Source organism: Dermacentor variabilis, chromosome 2 (assembly GCF_050947875.1).
Source record: "Dermacentor variabilis isolate Ectoservices chromosome 2, ASM5094787v1, whole genome shotgun sequence".
Taxonomy (NCBI): Eukaryota; Metazoa; Arthropoda; class Arachnida; order Ixodida; family Ixodidae; genus Dermacentor; species Dermacentor variabilis.
The window spans coordinates 187,298,967-187,320,525 of NC_134569.1; the positions used below are offsets into that span (position 1 = coordinate 187,298,967).

At 48.3% G+C, this 21,559-nt stretch overlaps 1 protein-coding gene across 3 annotated transcripts in view; it reads right to left on the minus strand.

Moving 5' to 3' along the window:
- Positions 1-3,340: 3,340 nt before the first annotated feature.
- The window catches only part of LOC142571108 (glycine receptor subunit alpha-2-like), a 238,950-nt gene continuing 220,731 nt past the window's right edge, over positions 3,341-21,559 (minus strand). For all 3 annotated transcript variants that reach the window (XM_075679398.1, XM_075679396.1, XM_075679397.1), the window contains 3 exons: positions 5,403-5,528; positions 4,762-4,983; positions 3,341-3,517 (listed from right to left, as the gene is read on the minus strand). In XM_075679398.1, coding sequence (XP_075535513.1) covers positions 3,509-3,517; positions 4,762-4,983; positions 5,403-5,528 — 357 coding nt within the window. In that variant the 3' untranslated portion in view covers positions 3,341-3,508. The remainder of the gene's footprint in view (positions 3,518-4,761; positions 4,984-5,402; positions 5,529-21,559) is intronic.

Below are 21,559 nucleotides of genomic sequence, written 5' to 3' on the forward strand. Positions count from 1 at the left end.
AAAATACACCGTCCAAATATAAGTATAAACTGAGATCATTTTCACTTAAACAGGTCAGCAACTACACATACCTTGTCCTTACAATAACTAGTGGTCGCTCCTGGAACACGCATATAAACAATATTTGTTCTCCGGCCTTGAAGAAGTTGTGAGTTATAATGCATTTGCTTACGAATTCTTCTTCGAGCATTCAACTTCTCACTTATTTCACGTATTTAACACTTAAACTAAAAATTCTTGCGTCACATGGGATGCGTTTACTAAAATTTATATCTATAAGCTAGAAACTATACAAAGAAAGGCTGTAAGATTTGTTTATTCTCAATTCAAACATACAGACTCGCCAAGCGAGCTCATGAGAGCCAGCAGTATTGAAAAACTTGAAATACGAAGGACGAACAAATGTCTAAACTTTCTTTATTCACTTCTAAATCACAAATGCGCACTTTATCTCTTCTATCCACGAGACATAGATCAACGAGCCCATTATCTAACTCCGTGTTTTGCTAAAACTAACACGTTTGAGTTTTGAGTTTTCCACGCACAATATCTCTGACTGCAACAGCCCAATTGAACCTTACAAAGTGTATGTTGATTACAGTTTTATTTATATTGTAATGTACAATGCATTAGGGTTGTATTTTCATTTTGTTGTTTCTCATGTGTGTGTTGCAATTGTATTACAATTGTGTTCTCAAATATGTTGTACTGCTTCCAAGATTTACAGTTGTGCTTCACATTTATTTACCTTTTGTAAGGCGCGCCTGTCCTGCTTGGGCCACGACGAGATCTGCACCATGAATGAAATTTGAAAAAAAGTAAGAATGCTGCTGAAGCTTTCGCCGTTTGCGGCCCATCTGCGCGCACAAAGAAGTCAGAGAAGTGGTTCTTGTGGGTAAGGAGGAAAGGCTAGCACTATTTTCTGCAACCCATGCGGGAGCACGGCTCAGCGCCAGCAGGGTGGAGGAGATGGGATTAAAAGAGGGAGAGAGAGTAAAGAAGTGAGAATAATATGGTAGCAGGTATGTGTACTGCCTCTCCAACGAAGTGCTAATCAAATTTCCATCATAATACCCGAGTGCTGTACGCGGAAATTTCACTTCTTTTGTTGTTCGTTTGAAGGTTTACGAAGTGACCGTTGTCAAAATCTTGTTAGTAATTGTAAAACATTGGTTGAAACACGTTGGTGGGCTAGTCGGTTTGAATCCCTCAAAGAGTGTGTATGCGCGACTGAACGAAGACGTAGAAAGAAACAGATACACAGAGAGAGCGCTACACTTTAACTATATATTTTATTTCGGCCGCATGGATAACTATATACCGTACGAGTGGAAAGAAACGAGACAGCAAAGAACACTGCGTGTCGATGAACAGCACACGTGTCCAAGGCATGGCCAAACATGGAAAAATAAAAAAATGAGCAGGTTTGATACATCTACGCAAGCTTTATCGGTAATAAAGCGATAAAGCACCAGAAAAAATGAAAGACGAAAATATTTCACGCTCTGAAGGTAGCAGAGCGCATAGTTGTCAGTGTGTAACACGGTTGCAAGCACCCGAAAAACAATTCGTTATCTAGATAGCGGCCACGGTAAGAAAAAAAAACATCAGGACACGCTAGAACAGGTTGTAGCTATGACGAGTCACATCAGAGAAAAGAAAGAAAACCAAACAACATAGCCGACGTGAAGATACGCAATATAAACAAAATGTAACAGCGAAGAAAAACGGGTCAAGTAGCCAATCTAACAAACTACTGCCTAGTGAAAAATCGCAAACAGCGTTCATAGCCCACCTCCGCTTATGAGCATTACGACACGACCCAAACTATTCCGTCCCTGACCGACGACGTAGTTGAGAATGGTTCCTTGTTTAGCGCGCGCTCCCTCCTTGCTGGTCTTGTTGTGGCCACTCGGTAGGATGCTCTAATGAAGCGTTGCGATTATCAGATGTTCTTTTATAAGCGTGCAGCACAAACATCAAATAATACAAGCAGTACATCAGACATCTTAGCAATGGTCATGTGCCGACCATGGTAAACGCATTGTACCTACAACAAGTTTTACGTCGGTGACAACTCTGGAAATCGATTGCCAAGATAAAAGAATGATACCTCTACGTTGGCGTCAAAATTATGGCATATTGCACGCTCTGCACCAGAGTGCGTAGAGCACAACTACTATCCAATGAGGTAATAGCTATGGTAGTCATTGTACTGATTTAGTGACCAGCTAGATCCCAATCTATGCCACCAGTTCACCTCAATGGTGTCTGAACAGAGGTGAAGCTGATAAAAACTGCAGGAAAGTCATGTGAGATTGTTGTGGGTGATGGGGTGTGAGGAAGAGGTCGAAATAACTTTTTTTCAAATCGATATTTCAAGTTACAAGTTATAAGGACGTCATAAATTGCGGTTTTTTTCTCATCTTCCTTTTGTGACCTGTAGCTCACAATTGCGCGCAAGTTTTGCCCTCGGGCATGGTGCAAGAAACATTTACGAGTGGAAACTCCGCTGTTTGCGGCGACCAGAAAAAGTCACATGCCCGGGGAGCCGTTATCGTGCTGGCGGCGCCTGGCGGCCTGGAAAGAAATCACCGCTGTTGAGAGCGCGCTGGAGCCGCCTGCCCGGGCGCCGCATTTTTCTTTTTTCGCTGCGGCTTCTACGACGCGCCGCATGGCGCCGCCACTGTATATGGCCCCGTCGGCGCATGCAACAATTGTGACCTTATCTGGTCGCCCGCGCTCGCTCGCGTTGACGGGAGTTTCACCTCCTAAATGTCTTACTCCGTGCCCTCGGGCCATGAGTGTTGCCTGCCACATGTCTAATTTAAGGATCCGACCTGAGAGTTGGCATCGAGGTTTAGGTTGTGAAAATATATAAGCAATAAGCAGAAACCACGCATTTGCTTCCACCTTGGTACACTCGCAATCTTGATCATTCCCCCACTTAAAAGGCGGCAGAAACTCATATAATCATATGTTTTGAGTGTTGAAGATATCTTCCAAGTTTGTTAGCGTGATAATAACATGAACGTGTATAATAAACGTATATATTTCGAATCACTTTTCTAATGCCTTGCCAGCGTTATTCTAACGACATCGATGGCTCCTTCTACTGCAGTAGAATAAAGCACCTTGGGAGACAAGGTCAACTCAAGCTGTGGCAAGGTAAGGTAGCCTAACGGGGTCAGAACCCTCTCATTAGCACACGAGTCATATAATAGCGTTTTTCTGTGAACTACAGGGGCCCGAGAAAGGTCAGTAGATCAGCGGCAAATGGCTACTGTCGCCTAGTTGACAAAAAATAAGAACAAAGACAACCTGACAAGTAGGGTTATCATTGTCGACGACAGTAAGAGGAACAACACTTTGCCTTCATGCAGCAGCATCATGTTTGAACCTCAGTTATGTCTCTTTCTTTATTTGTGTATTCAAGCGAAAGTGATTATTGGAGCTTTCCCAGGCTTTTCCAGATTTCCATTTGGTGCATCTGTGCTTGAAGATGAAACTATTTCTCCTGAAACAAAAAAGAATAATTAGGTGAGCAATAGACCCACTCAGGTGTCTAAAACTTTCACGGTCACTTCTCATGCCTCGTTCTACTTCACTGTGGTTTTTGAAGCAACAAATTTATAGCTGAGGAGTCATGGAAGGACTGCAACTCTACAAAAACAGACTCGTACTAGAACTGAAGAAAGAAAGCAGAAATTTACGCAACACTAGTTTGCAGATAGTTATCGGCATCCGGTATGGAGAATGGAAACCAGAACTAACTGTCAATCAACCGCGACATAGAGATCAGGCTGCATATTACGCGAATCAAAATCATGGAAGCGCTGTCTGTAGCTGGGGCTGCAGGGCAACATTTGTCGTCGGCATCTGGCAGAATGGAACACAAGTTTGTACTGCTGCGGTGCCACTTTTTAGCTAGCAGATGGAGCCAATTAGAGCAGCAGAAAAGCTTCCGCCGTGAAATTTGCTAATCACTACGAAGGGCGCGATTGTCGCTTGTGATTCGTCTTTCTCTGAGGCCATTATGAACCAATTTTTTGTTCTCAGGAGCTTGAAAAGTAAGCCTCGCTGTCCCAATAAAACTGGCAGCGCTGATAGATACTCAAACAATAGCATTTTGTGCGTTATACAATTCCGGACACTACGGCAAGATTTTCTGCTCAATAGCATGTCATAACCGCCACTATGGTAGGCTCAGTGGCTGTAGTGACCACTTATGCGGCCTACCAATCGCAGAAGCAGTAACCTAGTTACATACTTGAGACATCATTAAGTGGCACAATGATGTTTTAATGATGTTAATGATGTCTTAAGCTTGTAATAAGCATGAACTCGTCCAACTGTTTTCTCCTATGGTAATCTAGTACTTAGCGCGAATAATCACTGGGGCCGACGGGGCTGAAGGTTTCGTTAGCTTTATTGACAGCTGTCTTCATTCTCTGTTGATATCTCAGAGTCGTTATTATGCTATTTAGTACGTGGTAGTAAATTATACTTAGTAAATTACACATACTTCTTTCGCTATGGGATGCGAGTTCCGGCTGCGTTCGCTTCAGCGACATAGACTACACAGCGATTTTAAACGTTATAACGCTCAAGTCGCTTTAGAAATTATCTATCTTTAATGGCAGCATTGGCACTGTACGTATAGATGAATAGAACGCTCACTGCATGGAGCCTCTGCGCACTACACCAAGGATGTTTTTTTTTTAATTCTGAGTATCCTTTTTCTACGCTGTCACTTCTTACTTGATTGAAGTACAACCAGGACCAGAAGATGACGTTGGAGACGACGAAGGCCACAGGGAAGGCAGTTCTACAGAACTTGTCGGCGCGCTCATCTGGTCCTAACATGGTCATTTGATTTCCGCCAGCGTCGTATTCCAAGCGAGTCAAGCGGCTTTTGGCTTCTCGTTCTTGGGACCTTCTCGAAATACCGACAGCTGTCTCCTTGAAACGCCCGACACGAACCTGAGCTTAACCGGGAGAGAGCAAGAGAGTGATCATTCCGCAGTCCTGAAAAAAAAACATGAAAAAAAGAATCGTGCAGACGCAGCTGCACACAGTTATTGACAGCGCTAAGCAGCTGCAATGCCGTTCACATATTCGCTTGACCTGCCCTATTCGTACGAAACCGGCAGATTGTAAAACGGTTGATTGTCTTCTAAAGCAGTGCAGCACTAAGCTGCACGGGCAACCCATGAAGTTTCTCAAAAATACTCGCATTTCGCGCAACACTTGTCCCCGGATCAGAACAAACTATGTTAAACTGCGAATATTTATATTTTTCATCAGATAATAATGTATTTCTGTTGATGATAAGAGTGTTTATTTGAAGATAGAACATATAACATAAGATGATTTTATTTTATATTTCCGAGATTTCTCACCCCTGTATTTGGATTCGCAGTATTACCGCTGTCGGCTGCGGGATCACTACAGTAGCAGACGTAGGTGACTTCCACTATGGAGGCGGACACAAATCCGAGGCAGAGAATAGTCCATATGTCAAGGCCCTGTGTAGGAAGAGAACAACAATGTAAATTGATTCTACAGTTACCTGTCACGATAGTCACGATCACTGATTAGGGCTTCCGCGGGGGCCTGTTGAAATATCATACTTATGTTTAAAAAGCAGCGCTGCAAAGTTCAACGTACCTACTGCAGCACGTACACTGGCTGTTCTCGTCTCTTTGTGCAACTTTGCAGGGCTGCTTTTTAAACATAAGTAATCACTTTGAGCAGTAACACAACAAAACGCAGAGCACTTCAGTAACACAAGCGTATACTATTGCAAAGCTCGAGCTGAGCTACTTGAAGGGAAGGAACAAGAGCGACCTCCCACTTTGGACAGCAAAGGTCGTGTATGTTTGGAGATACCGGTAAAAACATCAACGCATATCATCCTTGTCAGTGTGTTGGACGATATCAGCACAAGACTTGGAAATTAGGTTTCTTTTACCGAATGATGCTCTAGAAAAAAGAAAGATATAGTGGATCAAGGGTCGGCGCTAAAGAAGACAAGGACCACGTACGTCGTAGTTGAAATTTTTCGATGATTAACTCTAGATTGCATCTTTCTATTTTGGCTCTTTATCACGCTGACTATCTCGAAATTGCTGTAAGCCAAAATTTAATGAAGCGGCAAGGCAAGAAGGCGCAGCACGATAAAAAAAAACAGGCAGCGGTTTTCAACGACGAACACGTCCCATAACTCTCACGTAACGGTCATCAGATACGATGACGTAGTAAAAGCAAAGGTAAGCAGGTAAAGTGTATTCAGGGGAGATATTCTCGAGCAATAAATTTCGGTGTTACGTCATATCTGAGAAATTTCCCATGTCTGTACAGAGGACGCGTTCAAGTTGGCGAAAGAAGGCCTTTGTGGCACCGCTCCAGTAACCCTTTCGACTGGAACCGCATGCCGCGCTAACGATGAAGATTTATTGGCAACCTAGCCACCTAGCCTGCTTGAGTTGCTCGGTTACTCAGGTATGGTATACGTGATTTTCATCCTAACATTTTTGCATACACCTCTTTAATAGTTTTTCGCTTCCTCAAAACTTATATCCATAACTTGTACTGGTATTACTACGCCTGTAACGGATCCAGTCGTGTCAATCTCTTCCCTGTTTTTCGCCGTCAATACTCCAAATGGCTCTTGCTTATCTCGACTGCTGAGGTTTAATGTTTCCGTCCGCTTTAAATCCAAGCGCTTCTGGAAGGTGTACGCTACCTACAGTTCTCAGTGGGTGATTCCATTTCATTCCATTGGGATGTGCTGACTGGTCTCTAGATTTTTTGCTGCAGCAAACGCAAGCCTCATCTAGTAGCGAACATATTTTAACAAAACGTAATAAACATGTTGGGATAGTTGGTACATGCTTTATACACAGAAAAAGACCCAAAATACCAAGGAAAAGGTAAGTAATAGGAAAGGGCTACATATTTTCTCCGGTCTATGTTTGTCTTTAGGCAACGAGCGCGAAGCTCAAATAGCAAGGCATCTTTCTTCGCGCTATCGTACATATTTTCCCTTATAATTTGTTGCTTCCCATTATTGTAAATCGCTATGGCCTTTCTTGTTTCCATTCTGTGCATCCAATTCACTGTCTGTTTCTCTCGCTGTCTTTCTGGTGACTCCTGATTTTCTATTTATACTCTCAATTATCGTCTACTTGGTTGGCAACTACCTTAACCTTTTCCCGCATTTGGTGCCCACGCTTTTCAGGTACAGATACTTGTGCATTTTAGTCGCTCGTTTAGTTTGATCCATTTCCGTGAATCTTAAACACTAATTTTGATCTGCGCTTCTCTGAAAACCTAACACACCCTGCACTCCCCCTTTGGGGTTTTGCCGTAGGTGTCCAAAGCCAAGCGCGAGAGAGATTTTTGTATCTCGCTTGTCACGGCTGAAGCACCAGGCGGCGGTGACGGTGTAGGATGCGGCGGCAAGCTACGCCGCCGCTAACCCCTTTCCGTGGAAGCGAGGATACATGTTGTGGTCAGCATAGTCCTAGAAATGGATTTAAGCCAGCAAAGATTCGTTTTGGTTGCCAAGAAGCTGCTGCCAAAAGTATGCTAATTACGAGCACCTTCCGTGTGTTGATAAAAAGCTATTGATTGTAGGAGATCGCCAGGGGGCGCCGAGAAGTGCGGACGCGCAAACATCGGCTCCCGTTTCCTCAAATGTTTTCGGTGGTACAGTCCGCGAAAACGCCTGAACATTGTGCATCATTCGACGCAGTTTGTTGCGGGGATCAAGCCGATACCGGAATTATATCGGTAGGTGCTTTTCTCGAACTTCTAAACGACCTTGAACTTTTCGCGACGCCGGGCGGTTTTAACCCTAACGGTTTAACGCTGGTGAGGAGTACGGGCTAGGCCTTGGCCTAACTCCGGTGTGGTGGGGCATCATGCCCGAAATCGAGATGGTGGAGGGGGTAGAAATCACCCCCGAAGAAGCAAGGTGCCCCGGCTGGACCACGGCAACGGGCAAGACTAAGAAGGCAAGGCAGGAAACTTCCAAGTCGACGCCGAGCCCGGTAAAGCAGGGAGGCGGCAGGGGCGGCAGCCGCACGGCAGCCCCGCGGAACGCGCTGAAGAAGCTGGCCGCAGCCTCAAGGCTCCCGAGACTGCCACGGGACCATATTCGAATCATCGTTAGGCCAAGGGGTGGTCTCGACGTGAAAAAGATCAGCACTATTCGAGTGGCACAAGCGCTGGCTATGGCGGCGGCGCTTTCACCCGACGAGGTTGGCGAAGACATCGTCTGCCCAAACAATGTGCAAAACATCTACGTCGTCTCAACGCCAGAAGAAAGGAACGCGCGTGCTTACGCGATGGTTCAGCAGATCCACCTGCGCGAAGCGGTCTTTGAAGTGGCCGCATACATGGCCGCCTCGGACAATACATGCAAGGGTGTTGTGAGGGGAGTCGACATCGAGTTCAACGACGCTCAGCTCCGCGCCATGATCGTACACCAGCGGAACCCCACCGCGTTGGAGGTGCGTCGCATCAAGACCACCACCACGGTTATCGTCCTGTTCGACGGACTGAGGGTGCCGAACTTTGTCATTTGTGGAGCGGGCATGCTGCCCTGCTCTTTATACAGAAGGCAAGTTGATGTGTGCTACGGTTGTGGGGAACTGGGCCACAGAGCCGATGTATGTCCGACCCCGAGTCTGAAGAAGTGCAGGGGATGCGGAGCCGCGTCCCCCACTGAAGGCCACCAGTGTGAGGCGAAATGCGGCATATGCGGCGGCCCTCACCCAACGGCTAATCGTAAGTGCGAGCAACGCTTCCAAACGCCGTATGTCGTCAGGCAGAGACGCCGAAGGCGTCGGCGGAAGAAAATTGGCGACGCCAAGAAGGGCGCCAACGCGGCACGTGAGGTGAGCCAGGCACTGACGTCAGCGCTACGGAAGAGGAGCTCTTCGAGGGGACGCTCCCACTCGCGCAGTCTTTCCCGCTCTAGAACGCGCTCCCGCTCACGTGGGCGCTCCGTGCAGCGAGGGCGCTCTCAATCTAGGGGCCGCTCGAAGTCCCAGGTGCGCATCGCAGGAGGTCCCACCTGGGCCGACAGAGTGAAACAGACGAAGCAGACGGGCCGGACGCAACACGCCGCCGCACAGGAGAGCGAGCGGGCGCACGATCCCAGGATCGCGCAGTTGATGAGCGAAAACGCCAGTCTCAAGGAGGAAATTCAGAGAATGAAGGCCGACTTTGAGGCCTTCCGAAACGCCAGCGCCATCCAAGCGGCCGCGGCAAGGCAAACGTCTACGGAAGATGGGGCCACAGCAAGGGCGGTCAAGCGCAGAGCCACCTCCTCCCACGGTACGGTTGAAGATGTGAGCACGGCGGAGGCTGCCATGCAGAGGTCCTTGGACCGCATGCAAAAATCTTTTGCCGAGTTGGTACAGAGTAACCAGACCCTTCTACTCAGAGTGCAACTGCTTGAGAACGAGCTTGCCAAGCGATGTGACCTACACTACGGCGACGCCGCCAGGCCAGAGGCGGTGTCCAGCGAAATGATACAGGACAACAGCTGTCGGGGGCTGACGAGCAAGATGGCACCCCAGCCCACCTCCGGTCCAACATGCCCAACCATGGCCAGACCGGATAGTAAGCTCATCGTGTGGCAGTGGAACTGCGCCAGCTTCCGGAGGCGCAGGCCTCAGCTGGTGCAGTTCATCAAGGCCCGGGAGCCGCAAGAGAGGCCCCACGTCATTTTACTACAGGAAACAGGAATGGAAACTATTTCCCTCCAGGGATACCGAGCTGTCTCCTCGTTGGCGGAGAGCGGGCTCGGCATAGCGATACTTATTGCAAAGAAGTGCGCCTTCCAGGAGCACGATCTCCGTCTTGGCAACACCAAACTGGAAGCGTTGCTCGTCGAGATCATACCTAACAGTTGGCTGAAGAACAGCGTCTACGTTACCAATGTGTACTGCTCTCCTAGGGACAACCGGCAGACCGTCTACAGCCTAACAACCAAGGCATCGTCTAAGGCGAGAGAGACGCCGCTTGTTATGGCTGGAGATTTCAACGCGCCGCACGAAGCCTGGGGCTATGTGAGAAGCATTCCCAAAGGCTGCAGACTCCTGCAGGCAGTGACTGACAGCTCCCTGGAACTGATAACCGACCCCCATTACCCCACGCGCATGGGAAACTCGGTCTCGAGAGACACCACCCCAGACCTGGCCTTCGTCAAGAACGCGCCGGGAGCGGAGTGGCACAACTTACAAGAGAACCTGGGCAGTGACCACTACATCGTGGAAATCTCCCTACCGGTCAGCGCGGCCCCGCAGAGGGCTTTCGAAATAGTCGACTGGGACGCCTTCCGAAAGAGAAGGCAGGATGACCACGAAAATTACGAGTCGTTTGCGGACCTCGCAGCGCAGCTCAAGAAGGACGTAGCTGCGGTCACCAGGACCGTTGAAACGGACCTCAAGGTCGACCGCATGGACGCTTGATTGGCGCACCTGCTCGAAGCCAAGAATTCCCTCACGGCCAGATGGAAGACGCAGAAGCTGAATCGCAACCTCCGGAGGAGGATCACGGCCCTCAACCGCGAGATCGAATCGCACTGCAAGGAGCTCGGCCAGCAGCAGTGGAACGAAGTTTGCGCGTCGGTCGACGGCCAGATGCGTGCGGGAGGCAAGTGGAACCTCCTCAAGCAGTTATTGGACGACACACAGTCCAATAGAAACCACACTCTGGCCATCGATAGGCTGGTCCACAAGCTCAATAGCGAAGGCGCATCTAAGAACGAAGTGATGGACGAAGTGGCGCGTCGCTACCTCCCCATCGGGCAGTCCGGACCAGAAGATTACCCGGCCTATGGCGGCAAGGCGGACGAGGAGCTCGACTCCCCCTTCTCCGTCTCGGAGGTCAGAGCGGCCCTTCAAGGCCTCAACGGAAGATCGGCGCCCGGGCCGGATGGAATCTCGAACAGACTCCTTCGAAATCTGGACGACGGCTCGATCGAACTGCTCACTAAAGAAATCAACGACGTCTGGGAGTCCGGCATCGTACCGGATGCCTGGAAGGAAGCCACGGTGATCCTAATTCCGAAGCCGGGCAAGACACCAGCCACAGACAGTCTGCGACCCATTTCGCTCACGTCTTGCGTGGGCAAGGTGGCGGAGCATGTCATCCACAACAGAATATCGAGACATGTCGAGGAACGACACCTCCTCCCACCGAATATGGTCGGGTTCAGACCCTCGCTGTCCACTCAAGAGGTCATGCTGCTGATCAAGAGGCAGATAGTCGACGTGGTCACGAGAGACGTCCGAGGCATCTTGGCGCTGGACATCGCCAAGGCCTTCGACACGGTCAAACACAAGCACCTCCTCGACTCTGTGACGAGACTGAACCTTGGCGAACGCTTCCATGCGTACGTGAGCTCTTTCCTAAGAGATCGCAAGGCCGCGATCAAATTGGGCCAGATCAAGTCGGACGGATACGCACTGGGAGCCTGCGGCACGCCGCAGGGTGCGGTGTTATCTCCACTGCTCTTCAACATCGCCATGAGAGAGCTATCAGTCCGACTCGACCGAATCGGGGCCGCCAATCTTAATCACGCTCTCTACGCGGACGACATCACCGTCTGTGCGGCGGTGGGTCGGACGCAGCGGTGGAGCGGGCCCTGCAAGAGGCCTTGCACGTCACGGAAGAATTCCTCGAGGGCACGGGACTGGTCCTCTCGCCGACCAAGTCGGAACTCTTGCTGTATCGGCCCGACAGAAAAGGCCGCAAGTTCGACACGACGCTGGGCCAAGTACCGATTGAACTCAGAACGAAGACGGGTCAGCGCATCCAGAGGGTGGATTCTCTCAAGGTGCTCGGACTGGTCCTCAATGCAAAGGGCAGCAACGCGCAAACGATCGCGCGCCTGAGCGCGCAGACGGAGAACATGCTCAGACTCGTTTCGCGAGTGACGAGCAGGAAGGGGGGCATCAGCGAAGCCAACCTCATAAGGATCTACCACGCCTTCCTCATGAGCCATATCAACTACGTGGCTTCTGCGCTAAGCTGGTCGCGGTCGGAGGAGAACAAGATCGACGCACTCATGAGGAAGAGCATTAAACGAGTCCTCGGCATCCCCGTGACGACTAGCACGGAGAAGCTGATGCAACTCGGGGTCCACAACACCCTGAGCGAAGTGATCGAAGCACAGAAAACGGCACAGATTGTTCGCCTCTCTACCACCAAGGCCGGCCGTCGAATACTCGAGATGGCGGGTCTGGCAGCCATGGCCGAGGAGTCGTGCGCAGTCCCGCTCTGCGAGGGTGAAAGGGACGCCTTTCGAGTCTCCCCCTTCCCGAGGAACGTTCATCCACAGCACAACGAGGCCCGGCGCGCAGCCAGAGCCCGAGCACTCATCAAGACTGCCTTGCAGAACCCAGAGCTCGCGTCCTTTGTCGACGCGGCGAGGTATCCCGGATCAAACTCCTATGTGGGTGCGGTGGTTGACCCCCAGGGCAAGATCCTGAATGCGGCGTCTATACAACGTTCGACGGCGTCCGTCGCAGAGCAAGTGGCAGTGGCGCTGGCTCTGTGCGAACCCGGGCGCACGCAGATCTTCACGGACTCCAGGTCGGCGGCGATGGCCTTTCTCGCCGGCTCGGTCTCGGCCGAGGCTGCAGCAGTGCTGAGGACCCGCAAGACAGGCACGGCCCGTCACGTCATCACTTGGTTCCCGGCTCACATGGGCCGGGACGTCTCCCCTGGCTCGATCAACCCGAATGAGCTGGCCCACGACCAGGCGCGAGGTCTCATCAACCGCGTCGGTCCGAGGGGCCCAGCTTCGCAGGGGATCGACCGAACCACGGACCCGCTGCTAACTTTCCACGAGATAACTGCTCACTACCAGCTGGGACGCAGACAGTTTCCGGCTCCTCACCCGAAGCTAGGCAGACCCCAGGCGTCGGTGCTGAGAATGCTGCAGACGGGCTCCTTTCCGTCTCGCTCAAGGCTGAGCCACTACACTCCGGGTGTGGATCCCCGCTGCCCAGACTGCGGCGAGGAACGATCCACTTTGAACCACATGCTGTGGCAATGTTCTGTGTTGCGCCACTCGCCTTTCAACAGGCAAGAAGATTGGGATGAAGCCGTCAAGAGCGACAAGCTTCAAGTCCAACTTCGGGCTGTCCAAAGGGCCTGCGCCAGGGCTGAAGATCACGGTCTTCCGCCCCCGGCGCGGGTGCGGCCCGCGACTACGACAACGTAGTCCCTTCGGACCAATTAAAGTTTCTTGTCTGTCTGTCTGTCTGTCTATTGATTGTAGCGTCGATAGCATTACCGTAGTTTCAAAGAGCATTACGACCGTGTAGTAATGATAGCGCTGTCGATCGCACCTATAGTTCTTGGCTAGTGATAAGGCCAAGATTTGTGATATCTCACGATCCGTAACACTACATTCATTCGATTTTCCCAGTTTTTCCGTCGAACGCAATTCATGTTTATATTCGATGTCGACATTCTGAAGGCCGCGATCGCTTATATATATATATATATATATATATATATATATATATATAGAGAGAGAGAGAGAGAGAGAGAGACTAAGTATTGCCACAGCAGTCCGTGAAGGTTGGTTTATTTTCTCTAGCGTCAACCGTAAATTTTCAATTAAAATTTGCTGCAGTGAAGTTGTACGCATTTATAGCCGCTTTCTTGCTCAAATCGAAAAGTATTCAAGTGTGACTTATTGTGTCCTTCCTTGCACTTCAGTTCACCCCTCCTTCAAAGCCATTCCAAAGAGAGGTATTAGGTAGCGTTTGCAAGGTTTCCAGTACATTAATGTGCAGTTGTTCTTTGCATGTAGTTCCAACTGCAAACACTGGTGGGCTGACGTCACGCTGTTTCATGCTAACGGTATTGTAGACTATATCATATAAGAACGACGATGGCATGGCGCAGAAGGCGAATCCGTCTGCAGCGTTCGGACAACGCAGAGCGCTATCGTCTTTACCGTGGTCTGCCAAGCTCATGCATGGGGTTATGCTAGAAAACATCGCACAGTTTGCGTTGCAGTCACGACGGGCGGTATATCGGGTGGTTTCGTACTATCTAACATACCGTCAATATGTTTGATAGTCACTCAACTACTCACAGCATCGAACTATCGATAGTCCGTCATCACTGCTTCCTCCTGACAAGGCCGATCTCGCCTCTCAAGTATGCGTTTTCGTAGTCGCATACGGTGCGTGGAATTGACATTTCTACGACAACGCCACAAAGTCTCGGCGATGCCACATGCCGGAAATGATGAGTATCTACGTGCTGTGAGCGACGACGCTGCCCCGAATTCCTAGCCAGCAGGCGTGATTCCGGGCCAGCATTGCCAGGCCATAGCTCTAGGATCCCTTGTCCGCTCCTCCAGCTCCAGCCACAATGTCGCGGATCATGTGGACTGTGCTCATTCGAATCCTAGTATACGCCGCCGCGTATACCACGCGGTTTAAAGTGCTAGTCGATTCTTCCTCTCCCAAGGTGCTGGAGCAGGCCCGCGATGGACTGGAATAGTGGGGCAGCGCCCCACCAGCGGGAAAACAAGCATTGCGCTCAGGTGTAGTGAACGTGGAGGCGGCAGAACAGGCAGTGTTCGATTCACCAAAACCTTGTAGGAGCACGAAGGCCCTAACTTGACTGGCGTCCCGGACGTGGTCCCTTTACTCAGCTTTATTCCGAAGAGTGCACGCAACAGGTAGCCGGAATGCCCACCCGCCAACTCAAGCCACCGAAGGGCGACCTGCCAATCACCTGTAGTGCACAGGGAACGAGACAAGTCCATAGATGATTTCCTCTGAGCTACATTAGGCTTATTCAAGCACACATTTCATTTTGAGCTGGATGGAAACAACTTTATTATAAATCCGGAAAAGTTTAACAGCCCGTGCTCAGGTCTCCCATGAAGAGACTTCCAGGCTTTGCTTCGTCGCCGTTTCTCGGGCCTGCTGGAGTGCCCACTTTTGTGTCTTGAGATTGGAGCTGCGCACAGCGGCGGCCCGCTTCGACGCAAGAGCCTCCGGAGCTACTCCCATTTAGCTGATATTAAAGGACACTCGCACAAAGCACGACGTCAGTCCGCATTCGTAATGAAAACGATTCATCGACGTCAATCCCGCTGATGCCGCTGACAACTAGCTATTCAGGCACCGGAACTCGAACTAGAAACACTGCACACTGTCCACCAGGAGTTCCACCATAGCTCTTGTCAATTCTGTGAAAGTATGCATACTGAACCACAGAGGCATATAGCTGCTGCTAGAGATGGTGTCGGCACTATCACGGTGGTGCTGTCTACATACGGGTAGTGCCCTGCTCCAAACGGTCGTGCTGGAAGCCACAGCAGTGCGTTGTAGGCGGCTCACACGGGTCTAGGGAGCGCTTATCTTCCAGCATCGGCCGCTATGTGGCGGATCATGGCAGTCGTTCCCACAACGTATACCGCCCTTCCACGCTGCTGTAGTCAGGAAATAAAATTACGGCAGAACTCACGTCACGGTAACTGTCGATGGTAATACGAATAGCAATCGATAAATGTAGCGACAGATCACATTCCTGAAGCCACGTTTATTTGACATGTGTGGTGGATAACTCTGAGCCTTTCGTTGCTTTGGCTATATGCTACAAACTCTGATATCACCGTACTTTGATATGCCACTTGCTCTCAAGGTCGGCCATAAGCATGCAGGCATAACGACGAATGTATGACGCCGACGAGTTGATGATGGAATGACGAAGAAATAATCATATTGATCGAACGACAAAGATGTATAACGACGATAGCATGACGACAATGAGATGATGATTCTTAAATTATGACGATGGTATAATGATCCAACTTGACGACGCGGACATGATGATAATGCGACGATGGAGACTGTATAGACGACGATGACAACCGAATTTAGAAGCGGGAATGACGATGATAGCCCGAGAACGACGGCATGATGACAACGCATGCATAATAGTGTCTGCGTAACGACGACGCAGTGGCGACGATGGCATGACAACGGTGGCATAGCACGATTGAATGATGACAGCATGGTTATTAGAACAATGAATGACCTCAATGGTTCGACGGAGGTGACACGACGACAAAGCCATGATGATACCGCGATGATACCGAAGTGAGGACAATGGGGAAACGATAACGTGGCGACGATGGGATGACGGCAACGGTATCACGACGACGGCATGACGAAAGGCGGATGTCGAGGTTAGATTGATGATGGTGAAACGACCGCCACGGTATCCCGACGACGCTACGACAACGAATGCATGATGGTGACTGTGTGACGACACTGCAGTGAGCACGATGGCGGAACAACGGCATAAAGACAGCGGAATGATGACACGTGTATGATGACAATGGCGTGACAATAACTATATCACGAAACCTCTCTGACGGCCGTGGTGTAACGATGATGGCATAAGAGTCCGATGACGAAGCTGAAATGAGAATGATGGCATGAACATGACGGCATTACGACGCGGTCTGACACTAGAGGCACTACAGCTACTGTGTGACGCTGACAGGATGACAAGGGCGGTATAATTACGACTGACTGACGAGGGTATGATTACAATACAATGACGAAGAAAGACTGACGTCGACTGAATGAGGAAGACGGTATGGCGACGACCGCATGAGAACAATGAATGACGTTTTGATGTGGTGAAAATGCGAAAGCGACGGCATGACGACCACTGTGTGACGACAGTGTCGTGATAACGGCATGACGAGAGTCGGATAACAAAGTTTGAATGACGACGATGCAAGGACCATCACAGCATCGCGACCCCGATCACCTACCTAGCGGCCTAAACAATTAGCCAATTTGGACCACTGTGTAGTGATCACTGCAGCATGACGACGGTCTGATCACGAAGCTTGAATGACGACGATTGAACAACCACGGTGGCGCCACTATGGCGGTTTGACAACGAATGCATAACGACTGTATGGTGACGATGGCGTTATAACGACAGCATGACGAGTGTCGGATGACAAAGTTGAAGTGACGGCGGCGCAACTACCACAAATGCGTCACAATCGCCAGCCCATACGTAGCGGCCAGAGCTATTATGCAGCTTGGACAACTCGGTTGGGATGTGAGGCGTGACGACGGTGGCTCGACGAGAGTGAGATATCACGAAGCTGAAATGATAACAATGTAATGACCACGACGCAACACGTCCATGAGCACATACCAGTAGCCCAAGCAGGTAGACAACTTTGGTCACTAGGACGCCATCAGAAGAGTAAATTAGATCAGATTACAATAAATCAGATAGATAGATAGATAGATAGATAGATAGATAGATAGATAGATAGATAGATAGATAGATAGATAGATAGATAGATAGATAGATAGATATACGCTCAAATCGGCTAAGTAAGCGAAGAATGCTATTCGCTATAAAAGAGGCTTCGTTCGTTGTTTTTGTTGTTGTTCTTGTTGTTACCTACACGTGTGTGGCTCCTACTCACGATGGGGGATAAAATCAGGAAAGTCATATCGAATCAGTAATAATTATTTAAAAGTACAAAAACAATAAAATTTAGCAGGGCATTCGTTTGGATTCTCTAAGAAATGTTTGGACAGCGAAGCAAGAATTCCTGTGGCTCAATCCCAAAGTGGGCGCCCCGAAAGAAAGAATAATAGGTTCTGTTAAGTCCAGGTGAAGGGAAGGGAAGCGTAGCAGGGGCGGCAGAAAGTCAGGTGGGCGGATGAGATTAAGAAGTTTGCAGGGACGGCATGGCCACAATTAGTACATGACCGGGGTTGTTGGAGAAGTATGGGAGAGGCCTTTGCCCTGCAGTGGGCGTAACCAGGCTGATGATGATGATGATGAATTCTTCGAAAAGGCGTTTCCAACAATCTTTTTCTTGCCGCATTAAAGCAGCGACAAAACAGAACAACCTGATGCATCGTCTCCTCCTCATTACAAAACCAGCAGAACGGGGAGGGAACCAAACCCGACCTGTGTAAGTAGAAATTCAGGGAGGGAATGCGGCAACGCAATTTCGTGAGAGAGATCTCAAGCATCTTTGTGTTACAGGATTCGCTACGCCAGGGCAATGTCAGATGCCCATAATCTGGAGAAGCAGACATAAGTGGGTTTTACAAGGCTTTTCTTATTGATCGCATCCGAAATCTAGCCACTTTGATCTGTGCTGTCACTAGTAGAATAAGAAAAACAGGGCCGGAAAGTGATGTCTTTGCCAGTGAATCGGTAGTTTCCTTAAAACAAACCGTTATGACCAGGTACCCTAATCAAATGAACACATTGCACATTGGCAGGAACTAGCAAGTGGAAGAGTTTTAGCATAGGTAAATCATTATTAGCGGTAAGGGAAAAGCATACAGAAAGGGAGTCAGTAAGAATGGCACCTGTTTTGGTCATTTGGCCTAATTTACGTAAAGCTAGGATTACTCCTGAAAAACACGGCCAGAAAAATAGGCACAAAGCCAGGCAATCCTAAAGAAAAGGCCAGCCAAGTGCAGGACAAAATATTCTAATGCCAGTCTGTTCCCCGCACTGTGATGCATCTGTTGCAATGATAATGTTTGTTCCTAGGGTGCTGAGGTGGTCGTGTAACATGACGTTTAAGGTGCAGAAACGTAGTAGTTTCGTTTCGTTTGGGAAATATCATCGAACCTGATCTCCGGGTAATTGGAATGCGTATTGTTAGGAAGCAGATCGCGAATTTGCACAATTAGTGGCTCAAGTAATGTTTCCACAAATATAAACTGTGGTGTATGAAACCTATGTCAATGAGCGGGAAAAAATAATTCTGCATCGCAAATGAAAATCATTTCAGGACGGCTTAACGGTGATTCATATATTCGTTGCAAAGTCCGAACGGTCAGAAGGCTAAACCAGCATAAGAGAGCTGGGATCCTCGCTTCCGGGTATAATACGGCATTTGCAACGTATTTGGAAGGCCAAAGCACAGACGTAGTGCCTCTCGTTCTGATAAAACTAGCAGTCGAAGCTTGTATGATAGAACACCTGCGAATAAAACACAGCGAAATTCTAAAACAGGACGAAGGTACATTTTATATACCATCAAGAGATATTTTCTTCGAATACCTGTTCTTCGATTGCCCAACTTGCGCAATATGCCCAGTGTACGAGCTCATTTTGTCGCAATATATTCCATATGCGGCCGCCAGTTAAGACTTCCGTTGTAAAGAACTCCAAGGTACTTGTGTGACTCTACTTGTGGGATATCTTCGAGATGATAGTTACGCAATATGTATGCTGGGTCTTTAACAGGAATAACAAGGATAGCACACTTATTAGCATTCAGGTTTAAGTGTAAGCTATCCAACCAGCCTTCCAGTTCCATTACATACGACTGCTAAATTTCGTAAAGAAAGTATGTCACTAGCCGTACCAAACAAGGCAATGTCATAAGCATAAACGTAGTTACTGACGCCTGGGTGAACGGGCATTCTGCTCAGTAAAATACTAAATTACACTGGTGAAAGTACCGATACCTGACGCACACCTACCCCTTGTTTGCTTGTTTACTAGAAGAATAGCCGCTTCAAAAACAATACAACTCTCTGTCTTTTAAAAATTCATGCACCCATGCTACAGTATATCCTGGAAAGCAATGGCCCTGTAACCTATTTGTTAAAGTTGTATGGTCAGTGCTGTCGTAGGCTTTACATACATCTAAGGTAACGAAAGCCGCATATTGTTTTTGCTGTCTGAAAATTTTAATGCGACTTTCAAAGTCTACATGCGTGTGCCATATTGAATAGCCAGATCTAAAGCGAATTTGAAAAGGACTCAACAATTGATTTTCGTCAAGAAACTCTATTATATGCCCGTAAAGCACACTTTCAATAAGTTTCACTATGCTTGATGTCAACGCAATTGGTCTGACATTGTCGATAGTATACCCTACCCCTTGCTTTTTAAGTAACGGAATAATTTTGGCGATCTTCCATTCTTGTGGAATCCATGCATTACTAATACAGTAGCTTAGCTACTTCAGAAGCTGACTTGGAGCTTCTTGGAAAAAAATCTTTAACATTGCATTTGTTATTCTGTCCGGGCGAGGCGCTGTAATTGGCAACCGTAACATGACCTGTGGTACTTCCGAATAGGATATCCATTTGTAGTCCAAAAATGCAGGAGTAAAACCAGAATTTTGAAGGCGCGTTCTGAACCGCTTCTCTAATCCTTTAGCCAATAGCTCTAAGGACTCCTGAATTTCCTGTGAGGTATAGACGATGTAGTCTACATTAACGCTCATTGGGAGTCTGTTTCTAAAATGAAGGTAATCAAATAATGCACGTTTGTTTTTTGATTTAGATAGATAACCGGAATGTTTTTTATCGTACTCATCTTTGGTATGTTTGACAGTACGTTTGAAGGTTGCCGAAATAAACTGATAATCTTTCGAATTTTGTGGACTCTGATTATGTAGAAGTTTTTTCCACGCAGCTTTCCTTCTTCGATAAACTCGTGTGCATTCATTGTTCAATCAGGGCCTAGATGAGGTACGCTGAGCTCTCTGAATTAAGAATTCAGACTTTTGTCGGGACAACTGTAAAGCTGAACAAATATTCAAGTCAATAACTTCCCCACTACTATTACTTAATGACGCAATGGTGGAGCGCAAGTAGTCTTTAAATTTATCGACAATTCACGAATATTCTGCCTTGTCGTGCAACTGATGTTAAAGGGCATGTAATTTCAAAGCATACCGGGAGATGATCACTGTTTGTACAGAAATCAATCGTAGTCCAAAATGTCACGGCAATACTTGTGCTAGAAAACGTCAAATCTAAGACTGGGCGAGACTGCCCACGGGCAAATGTAGGTCGTCTGATATTAACATACATCTGTTCTGTAACCCCACGACACGTGGTGCGAGTTGAAGTCACCAGTAAGGATGACTTTACTTTAGCAGCTGGCGAGTGCACTATCCAACTGGTATGTACTGTGTACGCCCGTAGAGAAACAAGCATTTATAATCGAAAATGAACGGTAGCCTGGGATGCTAAGGTCTACTGCCAAAATTTCCCATTCTGGAGAAATTAACTTGAAAGCTATTTTCGCCTCATGACAGAGTTTATATGACGACAAAATTATTAAACCACACCTCCGAGTGAAAGGCGATATAATCGAAAAGATCGAAAATCTTTGTTCCATTTGTGTGTGTCACCATTAGGTACCTCCAGAAAGTAAATATCTCCATATCAGTGGAAGACGGATAGGGCTCTTGCCCGAAGAAGGCGCTATTGGGAGAGATTGTGCAGAAATTATTCACAAAAGCAGTTAGTTCGTAAGTGCGTTTCGCCGTTGAACGGCGAATATCGCTATTTTGTCCGACGTCACTTTTGGCCGACATCGGCTTTTGCGACCAATTCTAGCCCATGTCCCGTTTTAGGAATACGATCCAATGCAAATAAACTGGCAATAATCGTGCAATACATTAAACGGCTGGGTCCATTCAGGTATTGCTAGCTTGCGTTCTCTAGGGTTTGTATACTTGCGCAGCGTA